An 18,306-nucleotide genomic window follows, 5' to 3' on the forward strand; every position below is an offset into this window, starting at 1 on the left:
GATCGAATATCCTTCCAACCAGAAGGGGTAGTTCAAAAATTAGTGATATCTAAAGTGGTTCCAGAGGATAAAGGTGTGTACGCTTTAGAATTCGAGGGCGAACAAGTTAAAACGGAAGTGGTGGTCAAAGGTAATATACGTTATATATTTGCATATATGAAGAGATTATCATTTGGCAGTGTGCTAATATTGTATTATAAAATAAATAGAAATTCCAACGGAAAAGATTGAGGAAATCCAAGTAATAGAAGTTGATCAAGGCGCTACACTTGAAATAACGGTAACTTTATCTCGCGAAATAAAGGACGTGAAATGGAAAAAGGATGAAACGGAAATATTGGAGGATGATAGGGTGAAATTTGTACAACAAGGGGTCGTTTATAAATTGGTCGTATCTAAGGTAGACCACGAAGATAAAGGAATATACAGCTTGGAATTCGAAGGGAAAAAAGTCAAAACACGAGTCATTATAAATGGTACGGCTACCTATATTTCATCAATATAAATTAAAACCGTATCTATATTCATTTTATAATTATAGAAATACCGGTGGAAAAATTGGAAGAGGTGAACATTGTAGAAATCGAAGAGGGAAGTCGATTAGATTTAGCAGTCACATTGCCCCGTAAAGTCGATACAGTAACTTGGAAGAAGGACGAGACAGAGATTTTAAAAGACGATCGAATATCCTTCCAACCAGAAGGGGTAGTTCAAAAATTAGTGATATCTAAAGTGGTTCCAGAGGATAAAGGTGTGTACGCTTTAGAATTCGAGGGCGAACAAGTTAAAACGGAAGTGGTGGTCAAAGGTAATATACGTTATATATTTGCATATATGAAGAGATTATCATTTGGCAGTGTGCTAATATTGTATTATAAAATAAATAGAAATTCCAACGGAAAAGATTGAGGAAATCCAAGTAATAGAAGTTGATCAAGGCGCTACACTTGAAATAACGGTAACTTTATCTCGCGAAATAAAGGACGTGAAATGGAAAAAGGATGAAACGGAAATATTGGAGGATGATAGGGTGAAATTTGTACAACAAGGGGTCGTTTATAAATTGGTCGTATCTAAGGTAGACCACGAAGATAAAGGAATATACAGCTTGGAATTCGAAGGGAAAAAAGTCAAAACACGAGTCATTATAAATGGTACGGCTACCTATATTTCATCAATATAAATTAAAACCGTATCTATATTCATTTTATAATTATAGAAATACCGGTGGAAAAATTGGAAGAGGTGAACATTGTAGAAATCGAAGAGGGAAGTCGATTAGATTTAGCAGTCACATTGCCCCGTAAAGTCGATACAGTAACTTGGAAGAAGGACGAGACAGAGATTTTAAAAGACGATCGAATATCCTTCCAACCAGAAGGGGTAGTTCAAAAATTAGTGATATCTAAAGTGGTTCCAGAGGATAAAGGTGTGTACGCTTTAGAATTCGAGGGCGAACAAGTTAAAACGGAAGTGGTGGTCAAAGGTAATATACGTTATATATTTGCATATATGAAGAGATTATCATTTGGCAGTGTGCTAATATTGTATTATAAAATAAATAGAAATTCCAACGGAAAAGATTGAGGAAATCCAAGTAATAGAAGTTGATCAAGGCGCTACACTTGAAATAACGGTAACTTTATCTCGCGAAATAAAGGACGTGAAATGGAAAAAGGATGAAACGGAAATATTGGAGGATGATAGGGTGAAATTTGTACAACAAGGGGTCGTTTATAAATTGGTCGTATCTAAGGTAGACCACGAAGATAAAGGAATATACAGCTTGGAATTCGAAGGGAAAAAAGTCAAAACACGAGTCATTATAAATGGTACGGCTACCTATATTTCATCAATATAAATTAAAACCGTATCTATATTCATTTTATAATTATAGAAATACCGGTGGAAAAATTGGAAGAGGTGAACATTGTAGAAATCGAAGAGGGAAGTCGATTAGATTTAGCAGTCACATTGCCCCGTAAAGTCGATACAGTAACTTGGAAGAAGGACGAGACAGAGATTTTAAAAGACGATCGAATATCCTTCCAACCAGAAGGGGTAGTTCAAAAATTAGTGATATCTAAAGTGGTTCCAGAGGATAAAGGTGTGTACGCTTTAGAATTCGAGGGCGAACAAGTTAAAACGGAAGTGGTGGTCAAAGGTAATATACGTTATATATTTGCATATATGAAGAGATTATCATTTGGCAGTGTGCTAATATTGTATTATAAAATAAATAGAAATTCCAACGGAAAAGATTGAGGAAATCCAAGTAATAGAAGTTGATCAAGGCGCTACACTTGAAATAACGGTAACTTTATCTCGCGAAATAAAGGACGTGAAATGGAAAAAGGATGAAACGGAAATATTGGAGGATGATAGGGTGAAATTTGTACAACAAGGGGTCGTTTATAAATTGGTCGTATCTAAGGTAGACCACGAAGATAAAGGAATATACAGCTTGGAATTCGAAGGGAAAAAAGTCAAAACACGAGTCATTATAAATGGTACGGCTACCTATATTTCATCAATATAAATTAAAACCGTATCTATATTCATTTTATAATTATAGAAATACCGGTGGAAAAATTGGAAGAGGTGAACATTGTAGAAATCGAAGAGGGAAGTCGATTAGATTTAGCAGTCACATTGCCCCGTAAAGTCGATACAGTAACTTGGAAGAAGGACGAGACAGAGATTTTAAAAGACGATCGAATATCCTTCCAACCAGAAGGGGTAGTTCAAAAATTAGTGATATCTAAAGTGGTTCCAGAGGATAAAGGTGTGTACGCTTTAGAATTCGAGGGCGAACAAGTTAAAACGGAAGTGGTGGTCAAAGGTAATATACGTTATATATTTGCATATATGAAGAGATTATCATTTGGCAGTGTGCTAATATTGTATTATAAAATAAATAGAAATTCCAACGGAAAAGATTGAGGAAATCCAAGTAATAGAAGTTGATCAAGGCGCTACACTTGAAATAACGGTAACTTTATCTCGCGAAATAAAGGACGTGAAATGGAAAAAGGATGAAACGGAAATATTGGAGGATGATAGGGTGAAATTTGTACAACAAGGGGTCGTTTATAAATTGGTCGTATCTAAGGTAGACCACGAAGATAAAGGAATATACAGCTTGGAATTCGAAGGGAAAAAAGTCAAAACACGAGTCATTATAAATGGTACGGCTACCTATATTTCATCAATATAAATTAAAACCGTATCTATATTCATTTTATAATTATAGAAATACCGGTGGAAAAATTGGAAGAGGTGAACATTGTAGAAATCGAAGAGGGAAGTCGATTAGATTTAGCAGTCACATTGCCCCGTAAAGTCGATACAGTAACTTGGAAGAAGGACGAGACAGAGATTTTAAAAGACGATCGAATATCCTTCCAACCAGAAGGGGTAGTTCAAAAATTAGTGATATCTAAAGTGGTTCCAGAGGATAAAGGTGTGTACGCTTTAGAATTCGAGGGCGAACAAGTTAAAACGGAAGTGGTGGTCAAAGGTAATATACGTTATATATTTGCATATATGAAGAGATTATCATTTGGCAGTGTGCTAATATTGTATTATAAAATAAATAGAAATTCCAACGGAAAAGATTGAGGAAATCCAAGTAATAGAAGTTGATCAAGGCGCTACACTTGAAATAACGGTAACTTTATCTCGCGAAATAAAGGACGTGAAATGGAAAAAGGATGAAACGGAAATATTGGAGGATGATAGGGTGAAATTTGTACAACAAGGGGTCGTTTATAAATTGGTCGTATCTAAGGTAGACCACGAAGATAAAGGAATATACAGCTTGGAATTCGAAGGGAAAAAAGTCAAAACACGAGTCATTATAAATGGTACGGCTACCTATATTTCATCAATATAAATTAAAACCGTATCTATATTCATTTTATAATTATAGAAATACCGGTGGAAAAATTGGAAGAGGTGAACATTGTAGAAATCGAAGAGGGAAGTCGATTAGATTTAGCAGTCACATTGCCCCGTAAAGTCGATACAGTAACTTGGAAGAAGGACGAGACAGAGATTTTAAAAGACGATCGAATATCCTTCCAACCAGAAGGGGTAGTTCAAAAATTAGTGATATCTAAAGTGGTTCCAGAGGATAAAGGTGTGTACGCTTTAGAATTCGAGGGCGAACAAGTTAAAACGGAAGTGGTGGTCAAAGGTAATATACGTTATATATTTGCATATATGAAGAGATTATCATTTGGCAGTGTGCTAATATTGTATTATAAAATAAATAGAAATTCCAACGGAAAAGATTGAGGAAATCCAAGTAATAGAAGTTGATCAAGGCGCTACACTTGAAATAACGGTAACTTTATCTCGCGAAATAAAGGACGTGAAATGGAAAAAGGATGAAACGGAAATATTGGAGGATGATAGGGTGAAATTTGTACAACAAGGGGTCGTTTATAAATTGGTCGTATCTAAGGTAGACCACGAAGATAAAGGAATATACAGCTTGGAATTCGAAGGGAAAAAAGTCAAAACACGAGTCATTATAAATGGTACGGCTACCTATATTTCATCAATATAAATTAAAACCGTATCTATATTCATTTTATAATTATAGAAATACCGGTGGAAAAATTGGAAGAGGTGAACATTGTAGAAATCGAAGAGGGAAGTCGATTAGATTTAGCAGTCACATTGCCCCGTAAAGTCGATACAGTAACTTGGAAGAAGGACGAGACAGAGATTTTAAAAGACGATCGAATATCCTTCCAACCAGAAGGGGTAGTTCAAAAATTAGTGATATCTAAAGTGGTTCCAGAGGATAAAGGTGTGTACGCTTTAGAATTCGAGGGCGAACAAGTTAAAACGGAAGTGGTGGTCAAAGGTAATATACGTTATATATTTGCATATATGAAGAGATTATCATTTGGCAGTGTGCTAATATTGTATTATAAAATAAATAGAAATTCCAACGGAAAAGATTGAGGAAATCCAAGTAATAGAAGTTGATCAAGGCGCTACACTTGAAATAACGGTAACTTTATCTCGCGAAATAAAGGACGTGAAATGGAAAAAGGATGAAACGGAAATATTGGAGGATGATAGGGTGAAATTTGTACAACAAGGGGTCGTTTATAAATTGGTCGTATCTAAGGTAGACCACGAAGATAAAGGAATATACAGCTTGGAATTCGAAGGGAAAAAAGTCAAAACACGAGTCATTATAAATGGTACGGCTACCTATATTTCATCAATATAAATTAAAACCGTATCTATATTCATTTTATAATTATAGAAATACCGGTGGAAAAATTGGAAGAGGTGAACATTGTAGAAATCGAAGAGGGAAGTCGATTAGATTTAGCAGTCACATTGCCCCGTAAAGTCGATACAGTAACTTGGAAGAAGGACGAGACAGAGATTTTAAAAGACGATCGAATATCCTTCCAACCAGAAGGGGTAGTTCAAAAATTAGTGATATCTAAAGTGGTTCCAGAGGATAAAGGTGTGTACGCTTTAGAATTCGAGGGCGAACAAGTTAAAACGGAAGTGGTGGTCAAAGGTAATATACGTTATATATTTGCATATATGAAGAGATTATCATTTGGCAGTGTGCTAATATTGTATTATAAAATAAATAGAAATTCCAACGGAAAAGATTGAGGAAATCCAAGTAATAGAAGTTGATCAAGGCGCTACACTTGAAATAACGGTAACTTTATCTCGCGAAATAAAGGACGTGAAATGGAAAAAGGATGAAACGGAAATATTGGAGGATGATAGGGTGAAATTTGTACAACAAGGGGTCGTTTATAAATTGGTCGTATCTAAGGTAGACCACGAAGATAAAGGAATATACAGCTTGGAATTCGAAGGGAAAAAAGTCAAAACACGAGTCATTATAAATGGTACGGCTACCTATATTTCATCAATATAAATTAAAACCGTATCTATATTCATTTTATAATTATAGAAATACCGGTGGAAAAATTGGAAGAGGTGAACATTGTAGAAATCGAAGAGGGAAGTCGATTAGATTTAGCAGTCACATTGCCCCGTAAAGTCGATACAGTAACTTGGAAGAAGGACGAGACAGAGATTTTAAAAGACGATCGAATATCCTTCCAACCAGAAGGGGTAGTTCAAAAATTAGTGATATCTAAAGTGGTTCCAGAGGATAAAGGTGTGTACGCTTTAGAATTCGAGGGCGAACAAGTTAAAACGGAAGTGGTGGTCAAAGGTAATATACGTTATATATTTGCATATATGAAGAGATTATCATTTGGCAGTGTGCTAATATTGTATTATAAAATAAATAGAAATTCCAACGGAAAAGATTGAGGAAATCCAAGTAATAGAAGTTGATCAAGGCGCTACACTTGAAATAACGGTAACTTTATCTCGCGAAATAAAGGACGTGAAATGGAAAAAGGATGAAACGGAAATATTGGAGGATGATAGGGTGAAATTTGTACAACAAGGGGTCGTTTATAAATTGGTCGTATCTAAGGTAGACCACGAAGATAAAGGAATATACAGCTTGGAATTCGAAGGGAAAAAAGTCAAAACACGAGTCATTATAAATGGTACGGCTACCTATATTTCATCAATATAAATTAAAACCGTATCTATATTCATTTTATAATTATAGAAATACCGGTGGAAAAATTGGAAGAGGTGAACATTGTAGAAATCGAAGAGGGAAGTCGATTAGATTTAGCAGTCACATTGCCCCGTAAAGTCGATACAGTAACTTGGAAGAAGGACGAGACAGAGATTTTAAAAGACGATCGAATATCCTTCCAACCAGAAGGGGTAGTTCAAAAATTAGTGATATCTAAAGTGGTTCCAGAGGATAAAGGTGTGTACGCTTTAGAATTCGAGGGCGAACAAGTTAAAACGGAAGTGGTGGTCAAAGGTAATATACGTTATATATTTGCATATATGAAGAGATTATCATTTGGCAGTGTGCTAATATTGTATTATAAAATAAATAGAAATTCCAACGGAAAAGATTGAGGAAATCCAAGTAATAGAAGTTGATCAAGGCGCTACACTTGAAATAACGGTAACTTTATCTCGCGAAATAAAGGACGTGAAATGGAAAAAGGATGAAACGGAAATATTGGAGGATGATAGGGTGAAATTTGTACAACAAGGGGTCGTTTATAAATTGGTCGTATCTAAGGTAGACCACGAAGATAAAGGAATATACAGCTTGGAATTCGAAGGGAAAAAAGTCAAAACACGAGTCATTATAAATGGTACGGCTACCTATATTTCATCAATATAAATTAAAACCGTATCTATATTCATTTTATAATTATAGAAATACCGGTGGAAAAATTGGAAGAGGTGAACATTGTAGAAATCGAAGAGGGAAGTCGATTAGATTTAGCAGTCACATTGCCCCGTAAAGTCGATACAGTAACTTGGAAGAAGGACGAGACAGAGATTTTAAAAGACGATCGAATATCCTTCCAACCAGAAGGGGTAGTTCAAAAATTAGTGATATCTAAAGTGGTTCCAGAGGATAAAGGTGTGTACGCTTTAGAATTCGAGGGCGAACAAGTTAAAACGGAAGTGGTGGTCAAAGGTAATATACGTTATATATTTGCATATATGAAGAGATTATCATTTGGCAGTGTGCTAATATTGTATTATAAAATAAATAGAAATTCCAACGGAAAAGATTGAGGAAATCCAAGTAATAGAAGTTGATCAAGGCGCTACACTTGAAATAACGGTAACTTTATCTCGCGAAATAAAGGACGTGAAATGGAAAAAGGATGAAACGGAAATATTGGAGGATGATAGGGTGAAATTTGTACAACAAGGGGTCGTTTATAAATTGGTCGTATCTAAGGTAGACCACGAAGATAAAGGAATATACAGCTTGGAATTCGAAGGGAAAAAAGTCAAAACACGAGTCATTATAAATGGTACGGCTACCTATATTTCATCAATATAAATTAAAACCGTATCTATATTCATTTTATAATTATAGAAATACCGGTGGAAAAATTGGAAGAGGTGAACATTGTAGAAATCGAAGAGGGAAGTCGATTAGATTTAGCAGTCACATTGCCGCGTAAAGTCGATACAGTAACTTGGAAGAAGGACGAGACAGAGATTTTAAAAGACGATCGAATATCCTTCCAACCAGAAGGGGTAGTTCAAAAATTAGTGATATCTAAAGTGGTTCCAGAGGATAAAGGTGTGTACGCTTTAGAATTCGAGGGCGAACAAGTTAAAACGGAAGTGGTGGTCAAAGGTAATATACGTTATATATTTGCATATATGAAGAGATTATCATTTGGCAGTGTGCTAATATTGTATTATAAAATAAATAGAAATTCCAACGGAAAAGATTGAGGAAATCCAAGTAATAGAAGTTGATCAAGGCGCTACACTTGAAATAACGGTAACTTTATCTCGCGAAATAAAGGACGTGAAATGGAAAAAGGATGAAACGGAAATATTGGAGGATGATAGGGTGAAATTTGTACAACAAGGGGTCGTTTATAAATTGGTCGTATCTAAGGTAGACCACGAAGATAAAGGAATATACAGCTTGGAATTCGAAGGGAAAAAAGTCAAAACACGAGTCATTATAAATGGTACGGCTACCTATATTTCATCAATATAAATTAAAACCGTATCTATATTCATTTTATAATTATAGAAATACCGGTGGAAAAATTGGAAGAGGTGAACATTGTAGAAATCGAAGAGGGAAGTCGATTAGATTTAGCAGTCACATTGCCGCGTAAAGTCGATACAGTAACTTGGAAGAAGGACGAGACAGAGATTTTAAAAGACGATCGAATATCCTTCCAACCAGAAGGGGTAGTTCAAAAATTAGTGATATCTAAAGTGGTTCCAGAGGATAAAGGTGTGTACGCTTTAGAATTCGAGGGCGAACAAGTTAAAACGGAAGTGGTGGTCAAAGGTAATATACGTTATATATTTGCATATATGAAGAGATTATCATTTGGCAGTGTGCTAATATTGTATTATAAAATAAATAGAAATTCCAACGGAAAAGATTGAGGAAATCCAAGTAATAGAAGTTGATCAAGGCGCTACACTTGAAATAACGGTAACTTTATCTCGCGAAATAAAGGACGTGAAATGGAAAAAGGATGAAACGGAAATATTGGAGGATGATAGGGTGAAATTTGTACAACAAGGGGTCGTTTATAAATTGGTCGTATCTAAGGTAGACCACGAAGATAAAGGAATATACAGCTTGGAATTCGAAGGGAAAAAAGTCAAAACACGAGTCATTATAAATGGTACGGCTACCTATATTTCATCAATATAAATTAAAACCGTATCTATATTCATTTTATAATTATAGAAATACCGGTGGAAAAATTGGAAGAGGTGAACATTGTAGAAATCGAAGAGGGAAGTCGATTAGATTTAGCAGTCACATTGCCCCGTAAAGTCGATACAGTAACTTGGAAGAAGGACGAGACAGAGATTTTAAAAGACGATCGAATATCCTTCCAACCAGAAGGGGTAGTTCAAAAATTAGTGATATCTAAAGTGGTTCCAGAGGATAAAGGTGTGTACGCTTTAGAATTCGAGGGCGAACAAGTTAAAACGGAAGTGGTGGTCAAAGGTAATATACGTTATATATTTGCATATATGAAGAGATTATCATTTGGCAGTGTGCTAATATTGTATTATAAAATAAATAGAAATTCCAACGGAAAAGATTGAGGAAATCCAAGTAATAGAAGTTGATCAAGGCGCTACACTTGAAATAACGGTAACTTTATCTCGCGAAATAAAGGACGTGAAATGGAAAAAGGATGAAACGGAAATATTGGAGGATGATAGGGTGAAATTTGTACAACAAGGGGTCGTTTATAAATTGGTCGTATCTAAGGTAGACCACGAAGATAAAGGAATATACAGCTTGGAATTCGAAGGGAAAAAAGTCAAAACACGAGTCATTATAAATGGTACGGCTACCTATATTTCATCAATATAAATTAAAACCGTATCTATATTCATTTTATAATTATAGAAATACCGGTGGAAAAATTGGAAGAGGTGAACATTGTAGAAATCGAAGAGGGAAGTCGATTAGATTTAGCAGTCACATTGCCCCGTAAAGTCGATACAGTAACTTGGAAGAAGGACGAGACAGAGATTTTAAAAGACGATCGAATATCCTTCCAACCAGAAGGGGTAGTTCAAAAATTAGTGATATCTAAAGTGGTTCCAGAGGATAAAGGTGTGTACGCTTTAGAATTCGAGGGCGAACAAGTTAAAACGGAAGTGGTGGTCAAAGGTAATATACGTTATATATTTGCATATATGAAGAGATTATCATTTGGCAGTGTGCTAATATTGTATTATAAAATAAATAGAAATTCCAACGGAAAAGATTGAGGAAATCCAAGTAATAGAAGTTGATCAAGGCGCTACACTTGAAATAACGGTAACTTTATCTCGCGAAATAAAGGACGTGAAATGGAAAAAGGATGAAACGGAAATATTGGAGGATGATAGGGTGAAATTTGTACAACAAGGGGTCGTTTATAAATTGGTCGTATCTAAGGTAGACCACGAAGATAAAGGAATATACAGCTTGGAATTCGAAGGGAAAAAAGTCAAAACACGAGTCATTATAAATGGTACGGCTACCTATATTTCATCAATATAAATTAAAACCGTATCTATATTCATTTTATAATTATAGAAATACCGGTGGAAAAATTGGAAGAGGTGAACATTGTAGAAATCGAAGAGGGAAGTCGATTAGATTTAGCAGTCACATTGCCCCGTAAAGTCGATACAGTAACTTGGAAGAAGGACGAGACAGAGATTTTAAAAGACGATCGAATATCCTTCCAACCAGAAGGGGTAGTTCAAAAATTAGTGATATCTAAAGTGGTTCCAGAGGATAAAGGTGTGTACGCTTTAGAATTCGAGGGCGAACAAGTTAAAACGGAAGTGGTGGTCAAAGGTAATATACGTTATATATTTGCATATATGAAGAGATTATCATTTGGCAGTGTGCTAATATTGTATTATAAAATAAATAGAAATTCCAACGGAAAAGATTGAGGAAATCCAAGTAATAGAAGTTGATCAAGGCGCTACACTTGAAATAACGGTAACTTTATCTCGCGAAATAAAGGACGTGAAATGGAAAAAGGATGAAACGGAAATATTGGAGGATGATAGGGTGAAATTTGTACAACAAGGGGTCGTTTATAAATTGGTCGTATCTAAGGTAGACCACGAAGATAAAGGAATATACAGCTTGGAATTCGAAGGGAAAAAAGTCAAAACACGAGTCATTATAAATGGTACGGCTACCTATATTTCATCAATATAAATTAAAACCGTATCTATATTCATTTTATAATTATAGAAATACCGGTGGAAAAATTGGAAGAGGTGAACATTGTAGAAATCGAAGAGGGAAGTCGATTAGATTTAGCAGTCACATTGCCCCGTAAAGTCGATACAGTAACTTGGAAGAAGGACGAGACAGAGATTTTAAAAGACGATCGAATATCCTTCCAACCAGAAGGGGTAGTTCAAAAATTAGTGATATCTAAAGTGGTTCCAGAGGATAAAGGTGTGTACGCTTTAGAATTCGAGGGCGAACAAGTTAAAACGGAAGTGGTGGTCAAAGGTAATATACGTTATATATTTGCATATATGAAGAGATTATCATTTGGCAGTGTGCTAATATTGTATTATAAAATAAATAGAAATTCCAACGGAAAAGATTGAGGAAATCCAAGTAATAGAAGTTGATCAAGGCGCTACACTTGAAATAACGGTAACTTTATCTCGCGAAATAAAGGACGTGAAATGGAAAAAGGATGAAACGGAAATATTGGAGGATGATAGGGTGAAATTTGTACAACAAGGGGTCGTTTATAAATTGGTCGTATCTAAGGTAGACCACGAAGATAAAGGAATATACAGCTTGGAATTCGAAGGGAAAAAAGTCAAAACACGAGTCATTATAAATGGTACGGCTACCTATATTTCATCAATATAAATTAAAACCGTATCTATATTCATTTTATAATTATAGAAATACCGGTGGAAAAATTGGAAGAGGTGAACATTGTAGAAATCGAAGAGGGAAGTCGATTAGATTTAGCAGTCACATTGCCCCGTAAAGTCGATACAGTAACTTGGAAGAAGGACGAGACAGAGATTTTAAAAGACGATCGAATATCCTTCCAACCAGAAGGGGTAGTTCAAAAATTAGTGATATCTAAAGTGGTTCCAGAGGATAAAGGTGTGTACGCTTTAGAATTCGAGGGCGAACAAGTTAAAACGGAAGTGGTGGTCAAAGGTAATATACGTTATATATTTGCATATATGAAGAGATTATCATTTGGCAGTGTGCTAATATTGTATTATAAAATAAATAGAAATTCCAACGGAAAAGATTGAGGAAATCCAAGTAATAGAAGTTGATCAAGGCGCTACACTTGAAATAACGGTAACTTTATCTCGCGAAATAAAGGACGTGAAATGGAAAAAGGATGAAACGGAAATATTGGAGGATGATAGGGTGAAATTTGTACAACAAGGGGTCGTTTATAAATTGGTCGTATCTAAGGTAGACCACGAAGATAAAGGAATATACAGCTTGGAATTCGAAGGGAAAAAAGTCAAAACACGAGTCATTATAAATGGTACGGCTACCTATATTTCATCAATATAAATTAAAACCGTATCTATATTCATTTTATAATTATAGAAATACCGGTGGAAAAATTGGAAGAGGTGAACATTGTAGAAATCGAAGAGGGAAGTCGATTAGATTTAGCAGTCACATTGCCCCGTAAAGTCGATACAGTAACTTGGAAGAAGGACGAGACAGAGATTTTAAAAGACGATCGAATATCCTTCCAACCAGAAGGGGTAGTTCAAAAATTAGTGATATCTAAAGTGGTTCCAGAGGATAAAGGTGTGTACGCTTTAGAATTCGAGGGCGAACAAGTTAAAACGGAAGTGGTGGTCAAAGGTAATATACGTTATATATTTGCATATATGAAGAGATTATCATTTGGCAGTGTGCTAATATTGTATTATAAAATAAATAGAAATTCCAACGGAAAAGATTGAGGAAATCCAAGTAATAGAAGTTGATCAAGGCGCTACACTTGAAATAACGGTAACTTTATCTCGCGAAATAAAGGACGTGAAATGGAAAAAGGATGAAACGGAAATATTGGAGGATGATAGGGTGAAATTTGTACAACAAGGGGTCGTTTATAAATTGGTCGTATCTAAGGTAGACCACGAAGATAAAGGAATATACAGCTTGGAATTCGAAGGGAAAAAAGTCAAAACACGAGTCATTATAAATGGTACGGCTACCTATATTTCATCAATATAAATTAAAACCGTATCTATATTCATTTTATAATTATAGAAATACCGGTGGAAAAATTGGAAGAGGTGAACATTGTAGAAATCGAAGAGGGAAGTCGATTAGATTTAGCAGTCACATTGCCCCGTAAAGTCGATACAGTAACTTGGAAGAAGGACGAGACAGAGATTTTAAAAGACGATCGAATATCCTTCCAACCAGAAGGGGTAGTTCAAAAATTAGTGATATCTAAAGTGGTTCCAGAGGATAAAGGTGTGTACGCTTTAGAATTCGAGGGCGAACAAGTTAAAACGGAAGTGGTGGTCAAAGGTAATATACGTTATATATTTGCATATATGAAGAGATTATCATTTGGCAGTGTGCTAATATTGTATTATAAAATAAATAGAAATTCCAACGGAAAAGATTGAGGAAATCCAAGTAATAGAAGTTGATCAAGGCGCTACACTTGAAATAACGGTAACTTTATCTCGCGAAATAAAGGACGTGAAATGGAAAAAGGATGAAACGGAAATATTGGAGGATGATAGGGTGAAATTTGTACAACAAGGGGTCGTTTATAAATTGGTCGTATCTAAGGTAGACCACGAAGATAAAGGAATATACAGCTTGGAATTCGAAGGGAAAAAAGTCAAAACACGAGTCATTATAAATGGTACGGCTACCTATATTTCATCAATATAAATTAAAACCGTATCTATATTCATTTTATAATTATAGAAATACCGGTGGAAAAATTGGAAGAGGTGAACATTGTAGAAATCGAAGAGGGAAGTCGATTAGATTTAGCAGTCACATTGCCCCGTAAAGTCGATACAGTAACTTGGAAGAAGGACGAGACAGAGATTTTAAAAGACGATCGAATATCCTTCCAACCAGAAGGGGTAGTTCAAAAATTAGTGATATCTAAAGTGGTTCCAGAGGATAAAGGTGTGTACGCTTTAGAATTCGAGGGCGAACAAGTTAAAACGGAAGTGGTGGTCAAAGGTAATATACGTTATATATTTGCATATATGAAGAGATTATCATTTGGCAGTGTGCTAATATTGTATTATAAAATAAATAGAAATTCCAACGGAAAAGATTGAGGAAATCCAAGTAATAGAAGTTGATCAAGGCGCTACACTTGAAATAACGGTAACTTTATCTCGCGAAATAAAGGACGTGAAATGGAAAAAGGATGAAACGGAAATATTGGAGGATGATAGGGTGAAATTTGTACAACAAGGGGTCGTTTATAAATTGGTCGTATCTAAGGTAGACCACGAAGATAAAGGAATATACAGCTTGGAATTCGAAGGGAAAAAAGTCAAAACACGAGTCATTATAAATGGTACGGCTACCTATATTTCATCAATATAAATTAAAACCGTATCTATATTCATTTTATAATTATAGAAATACCGGTGGAAAAATTGGAAGAGGTGAACATTGTAGAAATCGAAGAGGGAAGTCGATTAGATTTAGCAGTCACATTGCCGCGTAAAGTCGATACAGTAACTTGGAAGAAGGACGAGACAGAGATTTTAAAAGACGATCGAATATCCTTCCAACCAGAAGGGGTAGTTCAAAAATTAGTGATATCTAAAGTGGTTCCAGAGGATAAAGGTGTGTACGCTTTAGAATTCGAGGGCGAACAAGTTAAAACGGAAGTGGTGGTCAAAGGTAATATACGTTATATATTTGCATATATGAAGAGATTATCATTTGGCAGTGTGCTAATATTGTATTATAAAATAAATAGAAATTCCAACGGAAAAGATTGAGGAAATCCAAGTAATAGAAGTTGATCAAGGCGCTACACTTGAAATAACGGTAACTTTATCTCGCGAAATAAAGGACGTGAAATGGAAAAAGGATGAAACGGAAATATTGGAGGATGATAGGGTGAAATTTGTACAACAAGGGGTCGTTTATAAATTGGTCGTATCTAAGGTAGACCACGAAGATAAAGGAATATACAGCTTGGAATTCGAAGGGAAAAAAGTCAAAACACGAGTCATTATAAATGGTACGGCTACCTATATTTCATCAATATAAATTAAAACCGTATCTATATTCATTTTATAATTATAGAAATACCGGTGGAAAAATTGGAAGAGGTAAACATTGTAGAAATCGAAGAGGGAAGTCGATTAGATTTAGCAGTCACATTGCCCCGTAAAGTCGATACAGTAACTTGGAAGAAGGACGAGACAGAGATTTTAAAAGACGATCGAATATCCTTCCAACCAGAAGGGGTAGTTCAAAAATTAGTGATATCTAAAGTGGTTCCAGAGGATAAAGGTGTGTACGCTTTAGAATTCGAGGGCGAACAAGTTAAAACGGAAGTGGTGGTCAAAGGTAATATACGTTATATATTTGCATATATGAAGAGATTATCATTTGGCAGTGTGCTAATATTGTATTATAAAATAAATAGAAATTCCAACGGAAAAGATTGAGGAAATCCAAGTAATAGAAGTTGATCAAGGCGCTACACTTGAAATAACGGTAACTTTATCTCGCGAAATAAAGGACGTGAAATGGAAAAAGGATGAAACGGAAATATTGGAGGATGATAGGGTGAAATTTGTACAACAAGGGGTCGTTTATAAATTGGTCGTATCTAAGGTAGACCACGAAGATAAAGGAATATACAGCTTGGAATTCGAAGGGAAAAAAGTCAAAACACGAGTCATTATAAATGGTACGGCTACCTATATTTCATCAATATAAATTAAAACCGTATCTATATTCATTTTATAATTATAGAAATACCGGTGGAAAAATTGGAAGAGGTGAACATTGTAGAAATCGAAGAGGGAAGTCGATTAGATTTAGCAGTCACATTGCCCCGTAAAGTCGATACAGTAACTTGGAAGAAGGACGAGACAGAGATTTTAAAAGACGATCGAATATCCTTCCAACCAGAAGGGGTAGTTCAAAAATTAGTGATATCTAAAGTGGTTCCAGAGGATAAAGGTGTGTACGCTTTAGAATTCGAGGGCGAACAAGTTAAAACGGAAGTGGTGGTCAAAGGTAATATACGTTATATATTTGCATATATGAAGAGATTATCATTTGGCAGTGTGCTAATATTGTATTATAAAATAAATAGAAATTCCAACGGAAAAGATTGAGGAAATCCAAGTAATAGAAGTTGATCAAGGCGCTACACTTGAAATAACGGTAACTTTATCTCGCGAAATAAAGGACGTGAAATGGAAAAAGGATGAAACGGAAATATTGGAGGATGATAGGGTGAAATTTGTACAACAAGGGGTCGTTTATAAATTGGTCGTATCTAAGGTAGACCACGAAGATAAAGGAATATACAGCTTGGAATTCGAAGGGAAAAAAGTCAAAACACGAGTCATTATAAATGGTACGGCTACCTATATTTCATCAATATAAATTAAAACCGTATCTATATTCATTTTATAATTATAGAAATACCGGTGGAAAAATTGGAAGAGGTGAACATTGTAGAAATCGAAGAGGGAAGTCGATTAGATTTAGCAGTCACATTGCCCCGTAAAGTCGATACAGTAACTTGGAAGAAGGACGAGACAGAGATTTTAAAAGACGATCGAATATCCTTCCAACCAGAAGGGGTAGTTCAAAAATTAGTGATATCTAAAGTGGTTCCAGAGGATAAAGGTGTGTACGCTTTAGAATTCGAGGGCGAACAAGTTAAAACGGAAGTGGTGGTCAAAGGTAATATACGTTATATATTTGCATATATGAAGAGATTATCATTTGGCAGTGTGCTAATATTGTATTATAAAATAAATAGAAATTCCAACGGAAAAGATTGAGGAAATCCAAGTAATAGAAGTTGATCAAGGCGCTACACTTGAAATAACGGTAACTTTATCTCGCGAAATAAAGGACGTGAAATGGAAAAAGGATGAAACGGAAATATTGGAGGATGATAGGGTGAAATTTGTACAACAAGGGGTCGTTTATAAATTGGTCGTATCTAAGGTAGACCACGAAGATAAAGGAATATACAGCTTGGAATTCGAAGGGAAAAAAGTCAAAACACGAGTCATTATAAATGGTACGGCTACCTATATTTCATCAATATAAATTAAAACCGTATCTATATTCATTTTATAATTATAGAAATACCGGTGGAAAAATTGGAAGAGGTGAACATTGTAGAAATCGAAGAGGGAAGTCGATTAGATTTAGCAGTCACATTGCCCCGTAAAGTCGATACAGTAACTTGGAAGAAGGACGAGACAGAGATTTTAAAAGACGATCGAATATCCTTCCAACCAGAAGGGGTAGTTCAAAAATTAGTGATATCTAAAGTGGTTCCAGAGGATAAAGGTGTGTACGCTTTAGAATTCGAGGGCGAACAAGTTAAAACGGAAGTGGTGGTCAAAGGTAATATACGTTATATATTTGCATATATGAAGAGATTATCATTTGGCAGTGTGCTAATATTGTATTATAAAATAAATAGAAATTCCAACGGAAAAGATTGAGGAAATCCAAGTAATAGAAGTTGATCAAGGCGCTACACTTGAAATAACGGTAACTTTATCTCGCGAAATAAAGGACGTGAAATGGAAAAAGGATGAAACGGAAATATTGGAGGATGATAGGGTGAAATTTGTACAACAAGGGGTCGTTTATAAATTGGTCGTATCTAAGGTAGACCACGAAGATAAAGGAATATACAGCTTGGAATTCGAAGGGAAAAAAGTCAAAACACGAGTCATTATAAATGGTACGGCTACCTATATTTCATCAATATAAATTAAAACCGTATCTATATTCATTTTATAATTATAGAAATACCGGTGGAAAAATTGGAAGAGGTGAACATTGTAGAAATCGAAGAGGGAAGTCGATTAGATTTAGCTGTCACATTGCCGCGTAAAGTCGATACAGTAACTTGGAAGAAGGACGAGACAGAGATTTTAAAAGAC

General features: G+C 35.2%; 1 protein-coding gene across 1 annotated transcript; it reads left to right on the plus strand.

Annotated features, from left to right (window-relative positions):
- Positions 1-209: 209 nt before the first annotated feature.
- Positions 210-18,267, plus strand: LOC135930654 (obscurin-like; the record flags this gene model as incomplete). Its single annotated transcript, XM_065467469.1, has 54 exons — positions 210-476; positions 542-808; positions 888-1,154; positions 1,220-1,486; positions 1,566-1,832; positions 1,898-2,164; positions 2,244-2,510; positions 2,576-2,842; positions 2,922-3,188; positions 3,254-3,520; positions 3,600-3,866; positions 3,932-4,198; positions 4,278-4,544; positions 4,610-4,876; positions 4,956-5,222; positions 5,288-5,554; positions 5,634-5,900; positions 5,966-6,232; positions 6,312-6,578; positions 6,644-6,910; positions 6,990-7,256; positions 7,322-7,588; positions 7,668-7,934; positions 8,000-8,266; positions 8,346-8,612; positions 8,678-8,944; positions 9,024-9,290; positions 9,356-9,622; positions 9,702-9,968; positions 10,034-10,300; positions 10,380-10,646; positions 10,712-10,978; positions 11,058-11,324; positions 11,390-11,656; positions 11,736-12,002; positions 12,068-12,334; positions 12,414-12,680; positions 12,746-13,012; positions 13,092-13,358; positions 13,424-13,690; positions 13,770-14,036; positions 14,102-14,368; positions 14,448-14,714; positions 14,780-15,046; positions 15,126-15,392; positions 15,458-15,724; positions 15,804-16,070; positions 16,136-16,402; positions 16,482-16,748; positions 16,814-17,080; positions 17,160-17,426; positions 17,492-17,758; positions 17,838-18,104; positions 18,170-18,267. Coding segments are annotated over 54 exons (14,249 nt in total), but the record flags the coding sequence as incomplete, so codon positions are not given.
- Between the last annotated feature and the right edge of the window lie 39 nt (positions 18,268-18,306).

The sequence above is a fragment of the Gordionus sp. m RMFG-2023 genome, unplaced genomic scaffold (assembly GCF_954871325.1).
Source record: "Gordionus sp. m RMFG-2023 unplaced genomic scaffold, tfGorSpeb1-WG-v2 contig_191, whole genome shotgun sequence".
In the NCBI taxonomy this organism is placed as follows: domain Eukaryota; kingdom Metazoa; phylum Nematomorpha; class Gordioida; order Chordodea; family Parachordodidae; genus Gordionus; species Gordionus sp. m RMFG-2023.